General features: G+C 37.1%; 2 protein-coding genes across 2 annotated transcripts; both read left to right on the top strand.

The window, feature by feature from the left end:
- Positions 1 to 222: 222 nt before the first annotated feature.
- On the top strand, positions 223 to 1,542 carry foxl2l (forkhead box L2-like). The gene has a single exon (XM_038306004.1). It carries the CDS (start codon positions 369 to 371, stop codon positions 1,119 to 1,121), a length of 753 nt encoding a protein of 250 aa, XP_038161932.1. The 5' UTR covers positions 223 to 368; the 3' UTR covers positions 1,122 to 1,542.
- Positions 1,543 to 2,599: 1,057 nt separating this feature from the next.
- tmem201 (transmembrane protein 201) lies at positions 2,600 to 15,246 on the top strand. The gene is made up of 11 exons (XM_038305979.1): positions 2,600 to 2,820; positions 3,931 to 4,051; positions 4,142 to 4,336; positions 4,426 to 4,605; positions 4,792 to 5,156; positions 5,247 to 5,447; positions 10,570 to 10,793; positions 12,009 to 12,071; positions 12,151 to 12,441; positions 12,610 to 12,738; positions 13,823 to 15,246. The coding sequence occupies exons 1-11, from the start codon at positions 2,711 to 2,713 to the stop codon at positions 13,918 to 13,920; spliced, it is 1,977 nt and encodes a 658-aa protein (XP_038161907.1). The 5' UTR covers positions 2,600 to 2,710; the 3' UTR covers positions 13,921 to 15,246.
- Positions 15,247 to 17,586: the final 2,340 nt, after the last annotated feature.

Raw genomic sequence — 17,586 nt, 5'->3', positions numbered from 1 at the left:
ATATATATATATATATATATATATATATATATATATATATGGTGCTCATATATTTAGAACAAGAAATTATTGATGCAACAGCATTTTTTTTTAAATAGTTGAGATCAAAAGAACCATCCCTGCCCACCTGTAGTCAGATTTTACCATGGGAAAAAAAATCTCTCTTTCAAGATTTCACTCTTCAACCAAAAACCCTCTGCTTAGCCTCATACATTAAGGTGTAAACAGCGTGGGAACCTACCAGATGAAAGAAGGCACTTGTTACATTTATTTTGAACCTGTGGGTGGGGTGAATGCACCTGGCACATTTGCGCCATTCAGACATTCCACTTCCAGCAGAGAGGCGCACAGGCTGATCCACCTGAACCATGGATGCAGAGCAGGGAATGCAGCCTCTGGATCCCAGCTCCTGTTCTCCTGGAACAGGCTCCCAGAAGCCTGAGGAGGGGACCGACCAGCTGCAGAAACCACCTTATTCCTACGTGGCTCTGATTGCTATGGCCATCAAAGAGAGCCACGAGAAGAAGGAGACGCTGAGCGGGATTTATAATTATATCATATCAAAGTTTCCCTACTATGAGAAGAACAAGAAAGGATGGCAAAATAGCATACGGCACAATCTGTCTCTCAATGACTGTTTCATCAAGGTCCCCAGGGACAGCGGAGAGGGCAGAAAGGGCAACTACTGGATGCTGGACCCGGAGTTTGAGGAGATGTTTGAAAAGGGGAACTACCGGCGCCGGAGGAGGGTGCGGAGACCTTACAGACCCCCCAGCTTCCCCTACCTGACAGGGGACTATCCAGAGCCGCTCTACTTCCAGCCTTACAGCGGCTCCTGGGGGTTCCCGGATCCCAGCGGGTACCCTGCACCGCAGATCGTCCCTGGAACCACCCGAGGAGTTCCCAGCAGCTCCTACTGCCCGCCCCACTTCCAACACTCCGTGTACGGGACGTACCAACACCAGCACCCGCCTGTGCTGGTTCCTCACAACAGGTACCCTTATGGAGGGGTGACCCCGCCGCTGAGCCCGGGGGGAGGCGCCGTCTCTGTGGCCTGCAGCTACCCGCAGTTCACCGCCTACACCCGGCAGGCGGAGGAGCGGCTGTTTTATTTCCCCTGATCAGTGAAGGACTTCAGCCATGCTGACCAGAGACAATCAGTTCATGTGCTTCACCATTTCAGGCTGTTTATTCAGGTGTTCATTGTTTGATGGTTGAATTGAAGCACGTAAATGTTACTAATTTCATTTATGTTTTTTCTTAATTACATAAAATTTAATTTACAGGCTTTTTTTTCCTGTTGAGGTGGTAAATATTTTGTAAAGCTTAATCGGTCTAAATATTTTCTGTTCTCTCAGATGTTTTGCATTTACAGAAACATGTTGAATACAAGCTTTACATTTTTCTATACCTTATTTATATATATTTTTTATTTTTCTAATTCTCGAGCTGCTACAGTTAGTGGCAGTAAAGCACTGAGTCGTTTAGAACCTACATAATGAAGTGTTTCATTGTGTAAAAAATGTTTGAATAAAAAATAGTTTTTGCATTACTTGCTGTCATTGGTTGTTTCAATTTTTTTATTATTCGTTTATTTGATAGGGACAAGTATGTTTCATGAATCATGTCACACACTACAACATTTTAGCTAAGGCTAATTCTCAATGCCTTTATTGTACTGCGGAACATTATTAATAGATTAAAATATAGAGGTTAAATTTAAGATTTTAGCCTGCAAGCCTTAGCTTTGTCTGGCCTGCATCACTAGAGGGAACCATATTTGACTCGAATTTTGTTGTTTTTTATTGGTTTTATTTATATTATAGAAACAAGCAAACAAAAGAAAAACTCCAAACTTCCTTCAAACTGTTTTTTGTACGTAGGAAATATCGATAGAGGTGCTTCAATTCTGTAAAACATTTAAAAATATTAATCTCAACCTCACTGGAAAGGGCTTTCATGATGCATTTAGGGTACCTCGGAAAAAAAGGAAAGCGACTCGAACTGAGCGGAGGATATGGGGAAGAGGAAACCACTGGCTTCGGGTTCTTTATTATTTATTGCTAGAGGGTTACACTGATAAATAAAAATAAAAAAGCGGAATTGTGTGGTTTTTTTTTTGTTTGTTTGTTTTTTTTTTTTTTTTTTTTTTTGTCGTCCTAAATTCTAAACTAAAGAACACTGCCAATAAAAAATTGGTAAAACGTATAATTTCCGAACAAAGTCTACATATTTGTAAATGTAATCTTATTAGCAAAATGTAAATTTTAAGATGCTTAACTAAAATACAGTTATTGGTCCTGTTTTGTGATTTTTTTTCTTTTTTAACTTCACAATAAATCCCATCATTTAACACTGAGAGAACGTTTTTACCTCTGCCAACGGTTATATTTTTATTAAGAGGACTACTACTAACAAGACCAATTTTGTAACTTTGCAGATTATGTTTTGACGTAAGTAACTGAATATAATAATTTATATAAAACATCCCAGCCCAAACTCCATTCCAGTAGATGGCGGTAATGTACATCAATAAGTTACTTGCCAATCGCCATAAAAAAAGAAGAAGAAGAACTGAATGGAACGCCCAAGCGTTACGCACTTCCGCTACCCATACAGGGGCGTGAACAAAAAGGGTTTGCTTACCGCGTGCGTCCTCGCGCCGTGTTTTTCGCTAGTTTAGTCACTACGGTCAGATACGAGTTTAAAAATGGAGACGTTTAACATGTTGCTGTTTGATTACCCACATTTAATGTACGGTGGAGTCGGAGCTACGGCCTTTCTAGCAGGCGGAGCGCTGATCTACAAAATTGCCACCAGGTAAACGCTCCGTCCCCCCCCCCAACTAAACAAGTGTCATATGCCTGCTAGCCTGGTTAGCAAAATATTTTCAGTTTAGATGTAGAGTGTAACATTTCTCCTTTATAGAAGAAAACACTATAACATTTATAACACATATTCCTTGGTCAAGAAATGAAGTGCATTTTGGCGCGTTTATCTTATCAGTTTTTTCCTAGCATACGTTAGCCTGTGTGCTAATGCTGCCATCAGCTGTATTAACAAACACTCCTGTAGAGATGTCATGAACTGTGGTTCAGCAAAATGCTACAACAAGGATGATGGGGTTTGGGCAAATTAGCATTTTAATGTCGAAGTTTATTACTGACAATGTGGACTCATAAGCAAACTCCCACCAATATCCTGTATGACTGAGATTTTATAATGAAAACATTCATTATTACTAATACCTGCTGTTTTCTTTTATAATAAAGGTTTCAAGTAAACTGTTTGATCCTTTGAATACATCAATTAATGCCTAATATTATCTGGACATTCTCAGATCCAGCCTTTTTTCACCAACAATTTCTTATATATATTGTTGTATTTTTTTTATATGGATGTCCCAATACAACTTTTATTATTTCCGACATAACAGAGATTATTGCAGATTTGATAGTTGGTCGAAACCGATATTGACTGATAAGACTGTGCCAGTCTTCCCCCATTGAGTGGTGTATTGGTTGATCCTAAAATAAGTGACAGGTGGCATTTCTTTAGTGAACATATAAGGACTGATTTTCCTTTTACAACTAGAAATGTTATCATACAACTGAGTTTCTACATTTTAAGGCCAAGAGCCTTCAGTCTTAGTAATTGCTGTTGCTTTAAAATCACTGCACCTTTAGAGAACTTCAAAGATCCCCACACTTTTCTGTAGCTTTCCATTTTAAATGACGAAGCTGGATTGGTAAGACTTAAACAGTCATTTTTTTGTAATTGTACCGTTTAACAAGTTTGTGACCTCTAACAATCAATATTTAAGTTTTTTTTGAATCTTTCATACTTTTAAATGCTGCCCCTGGGATATTTTGTGATGGATTATGCATCAGGATGTTTGATAAATACCATAAACTTGCTTCTAACTTGCAGGAAGAAGCCCACTTATGCAAATGTAAACTGCTGGTTCTGCAATCAGAACACAGTGGTGCCTTATGGAAACAGGAACTGTTGGGATTGTCCCAACTGTGACCAATACAATGGCTTCCAAGAGGTAATTTTATACTTTAGTTTTAATAATAATATTGACATATATTGATATTCAATATTTATTTAATGATTTTGTGTTTGTTTGTTTTATAAGAATGGGGATTACAACAAACCCATCCCAGCCCAGTACATGGAGCATCTTAATCATGGAGTATCAGGAAGCCTCCCGTCATCTGAGACACCCAAGACTCTGCAGTTTGTAAACTGTCAAATGCTGCTGTGCAGGAAGTGCAATAATAACCAGACTGCAAAAATCAAACAGTTGGCTTCATATGTTCCCAGGGATGATGTAAGCTCCCTGTTTCTTTAACTTAGTTTAAAGCCCCAGATCTTCAAGGAGGTATCTATTCTGAATCTCTTTTGTTTCACTTTTTGTAGGACAATTATGATGATGAAATTGAAGCCTACAAGCACCACTTGGAGCAGACCTACAAGTTATGCAGACCTTGTCAGACAGCGGTAGAATATTATATAAAATATCAAAACCGCCAGCTTCGTTCAAGGCTCCTAAACCATCAGCTTCGGCGCTCCCGAGAATCAGACCCCGGGTTCGTTAAGGTCAGTAAAAAAACAAACCGCTAAATCAAATATTATAATCTAATTATGTCGTAAAGTGTAGACATAGCTCTATTGCATTCAAACATAGAAAAATGGTATAGAACATTTGTTTTTGTTTTTTTGTTTTTCTCCCAATCATGTGTTATAACGTCGATTAAAAACAAAGCCCTGTTTTCTTTCCCACAGAGCTCCCACTCTCAGTCCTCACCTGCGGGTGTCATACTGCTACGGGTCCTTGCCTTCCTCATTTGTTCTTTCCTCCTTGCTACCTTTGTCTATAAAATACCAGAACAGCCTCTATCCCAGAATGGGCCAGAGACCTTAAGTGGAGGCGTCGTTCCTCCAAAGCTAAAATCCAGCAAGGAATCCTCCGCCAATAATGATAGCACCACGGATTTTCCTGTGTGGCAGGGTTTCCTGGATTTCATCCCAGATAAGGCCATCGAAAATGCCAAGTTAGTCTGGCAGCATGGGAGGGACAACCAGCTGGCGATGGTGTCTGTTGGCCTCATGACTTGTCTTACGGCTATTTTCTTAGCAGGACCTATGCGGTAAGCATACACCATATCTTTAACTGTTCTTTCTAATTATAGGATATTTTCTTTTCACTAAAAACATATCTATTTCTTCTTATTTTCCAGGTTGAGAAGAATTGATGCTATGGCCTCTGTTCTGTGGTTTGTCGTCCTGTGTCTCTACCTGGCTGAGAGCTACTTGGCGGATTGTCCGAGCTGGATGGAAACAGTAAAGCTTGCTAGCATCTCCCTCTGCTGTCTCATCAGCCTCGCTGCTGCAGCTGCAACTCACAAACCGTCGGCCCAGCGAAGAGGCAGATATCGAAGGTCAGAATCTGAGCAGTAATCTGTGTTCACATTGTGGTTGAATGTTGAGTGTATAAAAGTGGTCTTCTCTGAGTGTTTTGTGCAACCAGATCTAACTTAGCTGCGGTCAGTTTTCCTCATATAAAAGCTTTCACTATAAGAATGATGAACTGACATTTGTGGTGGTTAGAATGAGTTGTCATAATTTCTTGCGATGAAGTAACCAGACATCTTCAAATTCAAACCTGGATGGATTTAAGAGCAGCATTTACAACAAATGCTATTTAAACTTAAATCTATAAATTGATTTTTAAAATGATACTAATTTGGAAATTATGTGCATCTTGCAGTCAATGTTTTCCCACAATTAGCCTCGAGGGAAAAGAAAAGATTTACTGTTGGTGGATTTAAGAGAGACAAACCAGAACAATGAATCTTGACCCATCATTTCCAGAAATACAGAAGTGTCCGTTTCAGCTTCACCTGGTTTAAAATAGTTAAAAATGTCTTATAAAGCACCTTTTGCTATCAAAGTAATCCTAAACATTATCAACACAGTAATCGATATGTAGAGTCATCTTTAGCTGTAGCTCTAAAAATGTTAAACTGAGAATATTTAAGTGCAAATTTGAGGTATCCATATCGATTGGTTTTGGGCCAAAATTTTCCAGCTTGTTTTGAAACATCCAAAATTTTCAACACTTGCCGTCTTTTACTGCATCTGAGCTCCTAAAGACATTTAATATTGGCAACAGTGGCAGTTTAAATCGTGCGCATTCAAGAAACATTGATACGGCTACAAAGCAGCTCACCATCGATGTTTGAATCTGCATGGTAGGGCTGAAACAATAAGATTAATCGATTATGAAAAAAAGTTACATAATTTAGCGATCAGTTAGTTAAATTCTGTAAAAAATATTCTTTAAGGAAATGTTCTATCCAATTTGGAATCCAAATAAAAAATTGACAGATTAATCGATTAGAAAACAACTGATCATTAGTTGTAGTCCTAGTGTATGGATGGGTGAATTGCATTAAAAGGCGCTATATTATATTATTTAGGGCAGAACACTGATCTCAGATGATAGGATGTAGGGAATTATGACACTAAATAAATATAAAAACAATAAGTCTTTAAAGTTGATATAAATCGATTCCAGGAGCTGACTCTGTTTTTATTTGAGGAAATCTACAGTTTTGTCTTTTCTTTTATTCCACTGTCCATTTTCTCTGTTCCCTGGTATGCTGTTTTAAGAATAACTGACATTATAAAAATGTAAGTGGTGAATTCTTTACAGAAGGAGGGTAAAATATTTTCAAGTAGACATAGATTTTTATCATGGCCAAATAACCTGTAAGATGAAAGACAAAGATCCATTTCTATTTATAATGTATGCTACTAAGAAAATGTTTGGCAAACATTTCAACATTCATTCTGTGAGAGTAATCTTTTCTTTACTCATTTATTAATCAATATAAAAACATGACTAACCAAGCTTTATGCCTTTCTAAAAATCACGTCAGGCTGAAGTATTGAGCGATTGTAATCACGTACCTATCCAGTATTAACTTCTCTATGTTTCTAGAAAAATAGTGTTTGAATGTTTCTTGAATGTACTGATCTATTTATTAACGCTACCTTCATCCTATTGCATGAATAGTAAGCAAAATGTTGTGGACTCTTTTGCTAAAATCATCTGCTGCTGCACAATAGAAGAGTTTGGGTGTTTAAAAAGAACCATTTTCATCACGAGTGGATGATGCATCAGCTTTAAAGAGTGAACAATGCTTATGTTTTTCCTGCAAAGAGTCAATTTGTTCCTTGTGCTGTTTATAGGGGAAAAGCTACACTAGACTACAAAAAGTAGGGGGGGTGGGGGTATAAAAACATGCTTAAAAAACGTAATACTGAAGAAAATCTTCTCGAAACAGTTTGAATTAACCTTCCATTTGGCAAGATCATTTCTGGATGAGATGTCTTGTGTTTAGGTAATAGTTTAGTTAGTAATGTAGACTAAGAACATAATTCTTAAAAAAAAGAACATTTCTAAATCTTTGTGAAAAACCAAATAATTATTAGTGTTTTATTATTAGTGTTTGTTTGGGTTTGTTAATTCTGTCTGAAAAATGCTCCTTTTTGTGATTGAAGTTGATCATTGAAGACATTAGGAGGAGGAAATGGTTCCGAAGGATTTTCATTTAGCTTAATCCTTATAGCAATTTGTTTTTATAATGTAAAGAAACACAAGCTAGCATGTTGGCAAAAGGTTATGATGACAACGCCTGATTCAGGCAAACCGGGTTACTTTCCTACAGCTCTGTAGCTAGGAGTCCAGTCCCGGTTCAATCAAGTGAGTCCAGTCTTAACATGATGACTTGATGAGATGACTGGAGTCTGGTGTGCTATTGCTTGGTTGGAAAGAAAACCTGCAGCCACGCCGTCCTTTCTGAACCAGTTTAACATCCCTGTTCTATAGCGTCTGTAATTTCATTAGGTCTCATTTTGAACTTTTTTATTTGCCAGATTCTGTGTTCAGATCTAACCTCTGGCTTTTTGCTGTTAGCAGTGTTAGCATTTCTTTAAATGGATCCTCGATCTTCACCTTAAAACTTTTAATTAACGGAAAGTGTTTGCTATGTATAGGGTTGTGCATAAACATTTTAATACTAATGGTAGCTGATTTGGAAAAAATATTGCAAGCTTTGTGTTTAAAAAATGATATGTAAATTGTAGAAATGTAGACTGTTTTGCTCCAGGTTATGGTTACATAGCTTTTGTCCCCACATTTATGGGTTTCTTATGCTTTAGCCTCCAGAGCTGCGGCAGCTACCGTGTTGCTTTCCGCGTTCTTTACGTAAGTGCCAACAGACCGTGTCACGTAGACATGTTGGTAGAGGTGATGTCTGAGCATCCTAAGATATTTGACTCATGATTTAAACAGGCTAATACTTGGGGGATGTATAAACAAAAATATACTTAAAATTCTATGTGTGATCTCTAACATTTTAGTTTATGTTTCGCTCTTAGTATTTTGACGTGAAACATTTGTTCAATACTAAAAACCATTTAGTCGTCATTTTTTATCTGTTAATGCATTAGAAATACTAACTTTGCATGAACTTAACACCAATTCACACAAATCCCTTTACTTATATCGTTTACACTAAATGAAAATTATGTTAAATGTTTCACTAACTGCACAGATTGTTTTAGAGCAGTATTAACTAGAGCTGGTAGGAGTGTCATTGATTGACAGACTGTGAACATTGTTATATTAAAGTAGTTTATTTTGAAGTATTTATCAACCCCTAGGGTAGTTTTTCTATATTTATTACTGTGAGTAACTTTTTTTTTTATCCAGATACAACTTGGATGCTTTGAAGTAATTTTAGTGAAGTGTACACTGACAATGCAGAATCTGTTGCTACATTTGCCTTATAGAAGTATTCATACCCTTTTATATTGTTCAACAAATTGTTGTCATTTTACAACAAACAGTATTTTACTTGGATTTGATGTGATTGACCAACACTAAGCTGTTCATATTTATGAAAGGGAAGAATAATCCTTAACATTTTAATTCCATCAACCTCCTTAACTCTAATCAATACTGACAGCTGTATTTATACTGATGGGTTAGATGGGCTTTTAATCCAGGTGCCTTCAGGAGGTGACTGGTTCTACTGCATTTTATTTAAGGGCACCTGAGTAAAGGGTGCTGAATTTAAATCCATTTCACATTTGGTATTTGTTTCTTACAGCCTAACATAAAATCCAAGTGAAATATATAAACTTTTTTTCCTAAAAGTCCTTTCGTAATGCAATTCATAACATAGTTACACTATACTGCCAACATCACTTTTATTTTATTCATTCAGGCCTAATGGGTTAAGATGGAGGTCAAAACGCCACACAAAAACTATACCTATGTGTGCCAATGAAGTGTCCAGTTCATAGATTTAGTGATGTGATTGGCAATATAGTTTATTTTGATCCTGCAGGGGTTTTTTTTAAACCCACCAGACTAAAACAAACTTATTTGGCTCCCTGAATAAAAAGCTGATTACTCTGTAAGGGTTTAACTTGAATTATTGTTTATGTAAAAGTACAGCCTGCCCAGGTTCTCCATGCTGTGCCAAAGTTTGGTCTGTAATGTTTAGTCCTCATGTTTTCCATGCTGTGATGTTCATCAAACCACCTTAGTATTTAACTTTGTGTATTTTAAGTACATTTCTGTATCAGTGTACTAAGCTGTGTGTTAGATTTTGCTAAATAAAGCATTAAACTTAAGCACTGTATTGAAACATTTATAGTAATCACTACATTAAAACTACACTGAGATCTACAAACATCGACTTTGTGGTATTTCAGTATTAATTGCCACCTTTCACTAAGCTGATATTTATACTCCTGTGTGTTATTGTGATTTTTGAACGTTTCAGTAATGTGTGTTGGTGATAAAATGAAGAAAAGGAACCCATAGATGCGTTTTTTAACAGATTGTGAAATCTGGTAGACTTTCCGAAAGTTTGATCTGTATTATGGCGACATCAACTGGAAGCATTTGTTATGTTGTTGCTTCTGATGAGTTTGTTGTGCTTGGGATACTTGTATAATCCTGATGCCAGGCTTTAATTTTTTAGCTTTTTGTAGGACTGCTTGTGAACTTTAATAAACAAATCAATAAACCCTCGGCTTCTGGTATTTTTTTCTAATCTAACATGTCACATCTGTCCTTGTTTCTCCTGTTCTTTTCTCTTTGAATGTAAAACTTTTCATACCAACTATGACTTTTTATTACTTCCTCACCTTTTGAATTAGTTCCCATCTTTGTTTTATGTGTTTTCTCAGTTTTTTTGTTTTTTGTAAAGCCAAAGCTGAATGAATGGTTTCCATTTTCAGATATATTTGTTTTGCAGGAACGTTACCGTAGATGAATTTCATTGTTTTCTCTCTTTGCCTCAGGCTACATATTTTTCTCAGTATTATTAACAAGGAAATTATCTTTAACTATAAATCCAGTATTGTTATACCTCTGAATATCCTCACTGATGCTGCGCAGAATATTTTCTCAGTAGCAGCACCGTTTGGTTCCTATCTTGTTTCCAGCTAGTACACCATTACGTTGCCTTTGTGTTGCAGATACCTTGCAGACAGCTCTGCAAGTCCACCCTTCAGCAGCCAGCCTGCTCCCTTACACCCTTCAGACATGGCAGACTCGTTCTTCCTCGCCCCGCCCCCCAACATTTCTGAGCTGATAAACCGCCAGCGCAGTCCACGCGAGCGCAAAGCTTCCCCCTCCACTCTGCCAGGGCGCCTCAGCAGAGCCCTCTGCCTCGGAACAGTTCCCTCCCTCACCAGGACAGGTAACCATGCACTGGAAAAAATCTAAATCTAGATCAGTCATTTTTTTTCTTAAAATAAGTGCATTTGTTCTTGGATTGAGGAGGTAAAAGACATTTTGCCAATGGAACAAGACATTTTACACTTAAAATAAGAAAACACAGTTGCATTCTCTTATTTCAAGCGCATATTATCTAAATATCTTATTCTAAGAGTACAAATACTCATTCCATATGCAAACTCTTTTACCTTCAAAAAAAATTAAGGGTAAATACACTTAATTTAAGACATTTTTTATTATTTCTAGATCGTTTTTCCAGTGTGAGATGAAAAATTGGATTTGAATATGCTCTATGTAGTTTTTTTTTTTATGGATTCATTTCAATAATGTGGCTCAAAGCTTCAACTGGTCAGTTATTTGATTTAAATATTTTAAGTCTGCAGAAATGAAAAAAAAAAAGCTATAAATGGTTAAAAAAACAACTCTAAATGGCTTGTGGAATTGGGTATGGCTCTAGAGTTTAATAAAACAATTTCAACATTCTAAAGAAAAATGACTGCAAACTAAAATTGGAGGTTTTGAGCTTTTAGTGTTATTTCAATATAAAGGTAATTACATCATGCTGTTTGAAAGCTGCATATAGAAAGAAGGAAAAGAGCTGAACCAGCTGATTATAGCCTTCCACTTAAATGTAATGATACAAACTGTATTTACATTTATGCCAAAGAATAATAATAAAATCCAGGGCATAGTAATGTGGAACATTTTTGCGGCTCACATTTCAGGCCTAAAATGTTTAATATGCGTTTGTGTAGTTTTTGGTCTGAAAAATGTATGTTTTTGGATATACATAATATTAAATGTCTTAGTCCAGCTTTATTTACCTCTGCTAGTGAAGCAATATGTTGACAAAAAGTAATGGAATAAGGTAGACGTTTGATGTTTGTACTTCTGATATCCTTTTAAAAGCTCTTCTAAACCTGGTTGATGTTTGAACCATAGAGGTTTTAAGGGCGATGGAGACTCCTCAGACTGAAAACATTTAAGGCTTTAAAACAGAGTTCAGTTTAGTGGAGGTTTTGCTCTGTGTTCATTGTGTTAATGCAGGTTTTCTCAAATTGCGTTGATCTTTTCAGGATGAAACACGATGAGAGTTGTTTTCTTTCTAAGCAAATAGAAATACTTTTCAGGTTTCTCTTGTTTATTAACTGTTTATTTTGTGTTTTCTCCTTATCAGGTTCTGGTTACCTGTTTAGTGGTAGCAAACCTGCCTCACTATACAAAGACTCGCCACCATCAGGTATTAAACATGATTTATCAGGTTGTTTCACACCACAGTCTGAATGAGTTATATTTTTAACCGTTTTGGTTTTCTTCAGATTACTTCTCTTTGAAATCTGGGAGCCGTCCCTCATCCCCAGTTCCCTCTCCTACTCCTTCATTGGCCGGGTCGGTTACATCCAGCTCCGGTTCAGCCAGACAGCGCCGTCCTCTCATTAGTCCAGCCCGCCTTAACATCACTGGCCAGAAGCTCCGCCTTTTTTCTCGTGAATCAGATCCAAAGATGGTTTCTCCCCCTTTGTCCTCATTTCCGTTCTACATGGAGCCGACTCCTTCGATTTACAGCAGCTGCCGCTCCAGAGACATGTCTCCTTTCCAAAGTCAAAATGGTAAGCAGCTACGGTTGATCTGGACTGAAAGCTGTAGGAGGTGCGCACCACCACTAGATGGCAGCATTAAACATCAAGCCTAAGTGCCTCTGTAACATAGTTGTTTGCTTCATTGTGAAAGTGCCTTGGATTGTGGTTTTTAGGTAATTTGATGTGATTACTTTGCAGATTTAAGTTCCTTAATGAAAGATGGAAGTGTGATAGAAGAAGAGGAGAAACAAAGCAGCTCCTCAGGTTCCTCTGCCTGCCAGGTTGGCACAACGACACAAACTCCTGAGAGCTTCACTCCCCCAAAAGGTAGGCAGTTCACTTATAAGCAGGAGGAACAGGAATGATGTTACAGATGTATGTCGACAAAATTAAATGAGTCTTTATATTAAGCACAATTATGATGGAAATATTTTATTATCAAAGAAACCTTTTAGAAGTCAAGGATAACACAAGAGCTTGCCAAAGGTTCCTAGGTCCACAGTCAATGTGCTATAACTGGCCCTGGGGGAATGCACGTTATCTCGGCAATTTACACCAAGTGTTTGTTGCACATTTGCAACAAAAACGCATATTATTTATAGAAAAGTGAGACTTTCAGCTTCTTCTATTCACTGCTGCTCTGTTTTGCACAATTGCCCCCGTATCTCTTGTTTATGTAGGAATCATCCCATTCAGAACTTAAGAGGAAAACGGAATGTCCACCTAAGTGATGCCACAGTTTTTGTTTTTTGTGACGAGTTTGTCACTGTAATTAAAAATACAGGGAGAGGGGGCTGAGCGCTCATACATTTCTTGGTTTGTTGCCATTTTTTTATAAGTCTGTAAGCTGCTGTTGTACTTCCTCCTCCTCACTATATAAATCTGGAGGCTCACAGCTAGCCTCGTGTTTTACAGTAAACCCTTAGTTTGGTGGTCTGTGCATATTATTTCTGTAATGCAACTTTAAGCTCTGCTTTTAGCTGCCTTTATTCTTTTCACCTTTTATTGTTTTCTTTTCTAATCTTTATAATGGAAATTAAACTATGATGAGCATGAATATAATTAAAATGCAAAAATCATAATGTTTGTCTTATTAAAGCATTGATAATGAGAAACATGCAGGCTCTTAGGTTGACAAATAGTTTTTGTGAAAAAAAGTAAAGCTTTTTACTGAGATCTGTTAAGCGTTATGCACACTGCCCCCACCGGCCAAAAACACATTGCTGCATGCTTCATTAATGCACATCTCCCATCATACTTCATTCATATTCAGGTTTTATAGAAAAATACAGCAAATGTAAAATATTAGTATTTTTTTAACTGTAGAGGCCTGTATCATTTATGTGAATATTTGTTGTTGAAAATGTTATTTGTAAATAACATTTTCTTTTTTCTTTTTTTTTCCCCACAGGTATTGTGAAATATTTCATCCTGCCTGGGATTCTACTGACGAGTCTGACGGCCAACCTGTTGTTCGGATGCTTCTATCTCTATCATAACTGGGGGTGAAGCCTCAGCCACTCTGCTGCCTGCTTTCTCCTGAACTCAACCTAACAACTGGGCCTCTGGTCGCTATTTATCTTTCTGGCTCCCTGATATTCAGCTGTCAGGAAAACTGGTCACAACTGTTTGCTGGCGGTTGAATTAAAAACACAGATCTCCAGCTAATGCATTTCTTTTTTTAGATAAATGAGAACATCAACATCACTGGTCTGAAATGATCGTTTACTCACTGATGGTGTGTTAGATTCATAGATGTAGACCTAATATAGTCTTTATATCTATAGTCAATACTCACATTGAAAATGTGCACTAAGTGCACACTTGATGCTGATTGGGTACTGAGGGGCACATGTTACCCACTGGCATGGATTTAGAGGAGTGTTTTCCTCTGAGTTTTTTTTTCTGATTTTCCTGATGAGACATGCTTTTTGTTCCTGAGATTACAATGAAAGTAACAGATCTGAGATGTAAAGGAAACTGGTGTTACTGTGTATTGTGTATATTAAGCTGCAGAATGATTCTCTGGTGCTCTGCTGGTTCCCAGTTTAAGGTCCATCTAATTGTGCAGTTCATTCATTCACTACTGAAAAGGTCCAGGTTAACAAACTATCGGTTCTATTTATTCACCCAGTCATCCATTAGCCTCTCAAGTCATTAAAAAGGCTTTTTATTTTTATCCAGGGGCTGCAGTTTACACTAATCTTTACGAGACTTCTCGTATAAGGGCCTGATGGAAGCTGGGGATGTTTGCACGAGTCGTTTATATAGTTCTCTGAATCAGTGTGAAGCATGAATGCAGGTGTTTTGGTATACTTGGTGTGAATTCTTCACTTGATTAAAAAAGAAGATGCAATTTACCATTGTATATTTTGTATAGAAAATTGTGTAAATGCTTTTTTTTTTTTTTTTTTTTTTTTATATATATAAATAACTTTTTTTTTTGGTTAGCTTTTTAAATGGTTTTTACAAATGTAAAAAAAAAAAGCTACTGTAGACAGGCCTCCAGGTTCTTCAGCGTACTGTACTCTGAACATAGCTATGCATTTATACTTGATGCGCACGTTTAAAATCATGTCTGGTTGAATGGAAATGATCTTTGTACTGGATTGACCTCAGTGACATGAGCCTTTGTTTAATTTGTTTCAAAATGAAATTGTTTGGTACCGGTTATGTGATTACAGTATAATTTTTTCGTAGACTCCACGCCACTAGTGTTAATCGGAAATTGTCCTTAAAGATAAGGACTGCTGAAAGTCTGCCGAGTGTGATGTTTGGTATATTTGCTTCAACTGTACCAGTGCTTTTTAAATAAATGTATTTTTTTTTTCTAAATGATTTCGTATATTACTTCAACTTAAAGAATGACTTCAGTTTTCGCCTTAAGCTTTACAGATCAGTTGTTTTTCCCACTGATCTTGCCGTTTTAGGCTGGTTTATGGAAAGTACTGAATTTAGAAAGTTCTGTGGAGAAAAGCATGATTAATTAAAAGCGTTCTTTTGAAGTTCTCCAATTTGCAATACTTAAAATTTTTTAGGCCGAACCCTGACCAATAGTTACCCATTCTACCTCTGTTAACCCACAAGTTCTTGTTTGGATCTTGCTTGCTGTGGATCCACTATTTTATTATTTTGATGAATGGTCTACACTTTCCTTATTACAATAGTATCCATCATAGTGGAAAAGATATCTATTTTTTTTCCCAGGATGTTATGCAAAGCTGCTTTAGTGTTTTAGCTTCAGAAGTCTTCATTTGTGGGAACCCATCGCATGACGTTCTGAAGGTGCTTTATTCTTTGTGCGATCCTTTAATGGTGTCTTTCACCCATTTCCAGATGTCCCCAAACCTCTGCAGTCCAGTCTTGGTATTTCATGCAGAATGACATCTTCCCACAATGTTTTTTTCCTAATAAACTCATTTTGTTGCCATTTTAACCGCTCCCTTTAAAAATCTCCACCTCTCTGCATGACTGCCTGCTGCCATTCCTGAGCAAGCTCTGCCCTGATGATGAAGTATCGCACCCATTCCACTTACTGCATTTGCTTTGCCTCCTCTCCTGGAATTTCTTGACTCATAAGTTTGCTTGGAGTCGAGCAATAAAAGTATGATCTTAACACCGCTGCATTAAGCCTGGCATTTTGCAGCTTTGTCAAAACTTTAAAATTGGGTTTCTGTGGTTAAGATGGTTTTAAAGAGTTTTTATCTTTACTCTTCTCGGGTAAACTGGACTTAAATTACAAATCTGCATCTATGCGAGTAAAATTTGAAAAAAGAAAAACCTACTACTACATTTTTGGCCTTAGAATGGACCTTAGAGTCGACCACTATAGCCTTAAAAATCCATCCTACCTACACTCATGAGGATTTGTGTTAAACAAAGCTCTATTTTGCTTAAAGAAAAAATTTGAGTAGCCTTGTTGAAGACCAATATTAATGCGGTTAGAAATGCAGTGTCTTCCATTGTACCAAGAGAAAGATTGTCGGACTTCAACCCATTTCTTGTTTTCTGTATCATACTATCCTTTACTGGCATTGTTTTTTAATTAGTAAAAGCAATGGACACTTCAGTATATTCACCTGGTTTGAGTCCCTAAAACCAACACTGGTATTTGCCATGCCACAAATTAGTTGTGTTTAACAACTAATTTCTAAGTAAAGCTCCCTCTGCCTGCTTTGTGCACTCGCTTAGTTTTTTTTTCCTTGTTTCTTAAATTAGTTGCAAAGTACATGCCTTGCTTCCCTTTTAACTTGTTTGATTTGGGCCCCATTTCTCTGTAACTCTCAGAATAACCTTTTCTCGGAAATGCTCCTCTTATTTAAGCTTTCTTAACAACTGCCCTCAAATGAGGAAGCCCTGAATCTTAAAGCTTAATGATTAAAATAAGCTGCTGCAGAGGGAAAAAAAAAATAGATGATTTGAGAAATCTGGAAATGAATTTGATATTTGGAACGGATTAAACAAATTGCATATTGTTTTGCTGCTAACGAAGGCTTTCCTGTGGTGCCTTTGTCTTTGCTGGCCAGGTTTATTTATATATTGCATGTTTCAGAGAGGGCCAGGTTGGTTTACAGCATGCAAAAACAAACTAACATGAAACCGTCAACCTGCGTAAATACAAAATGATTGTGTCCTGAGATGTTTCGATCAGGGCATGCATACAACTTCATGTTGTTGGACAGGTTCTTTTTAAAGAACCATATTGAGGGAAGGCATTCCCATTGCATGATGCTGCCACCACCGTGATTCACTGAGGATGATGCATTCAGAGAAATATGTTTTAGTTTTCTGCATGGAGGCCTAAAAAGTTGAATTCAGGGCTCATTTGACCTGAACATCTCTTACAACATTTGCTCCATTCCATACATGGCTAGTTGCAAACTGCAACTTTCAACAAATGCTTTCCTCTTACCATCTTTCATAAATACCTGTTTTTCTTTGCATGCATTCCATGTTTCTCTGCAACATTATAACCTTCCTTCCCTCTCCTTGATTTTTGTTCCTTGGTGTTCATGAAGCTTTTCTGTCACTGATGTTCTCAAAGGAAACAGCAGCTGGCATTTAGATACAGAGATTAATTTATGTGTTAAATGATAAAGTTTGTTCTGATATTAGTGGTTGCACTTTAATTTAAAGGTTTCTAAGTAAAAGGGGCTGAATTCAGATCCACTCTAC

This window comes from Cyprinodon tularosa, unplaced genomic scaffold, assembly GCF_016077235.1.
Source record: "Cyprinodon tularosa strain WSP-4 unplaced genomic scaffold, ASM1607723v1 ctg57, whole genome shotgun sequence".
Taxonomy (NCBI): domain Eukaryota; kingdom Metazoa; phylum Chordata; class Actinopteri; order Cyprinodontiformes; family Cyprinodontidae; genus Cyprinodon; species Cyprinodon tularosa.
The sequence above is the reverse complement of the archived record's forward strand: the minus strand, read 5'-3'. Positions and strand labels throughout refer to the sequence as shown.

Bases quoted from the DNA above. Each gene is read 5' to 3' on its own strand.
- tmem201 (XM_038305979.1), top strand. From the start codon at position 2,711: ATGGAGACGTTTAACATGTTGCTGTTTGATTACCCACATTTAATGTAC. The intron at 4,337-4,425 runs GTAAGCTCCCTG...CACTTTTTGTAG, and splicing joins CATATGTTCCCAGGGATGAT to GACAATTATGATGATGAAAT. The intron at 10,794-12,008 runs GTAACCATGCAC...TCTCCTTATCAG, and splicing joins TCCCTCCCTCACCAGGACAG to GTTCTGGTTACCTGTTTAGT.
- foxl2l (XM_038306004.1), top strand. From the start codon at position 369: ATGGATGCAGAGCAGGGAATGCAGCCTCTGGATCCCAGCTCCTGTTCT.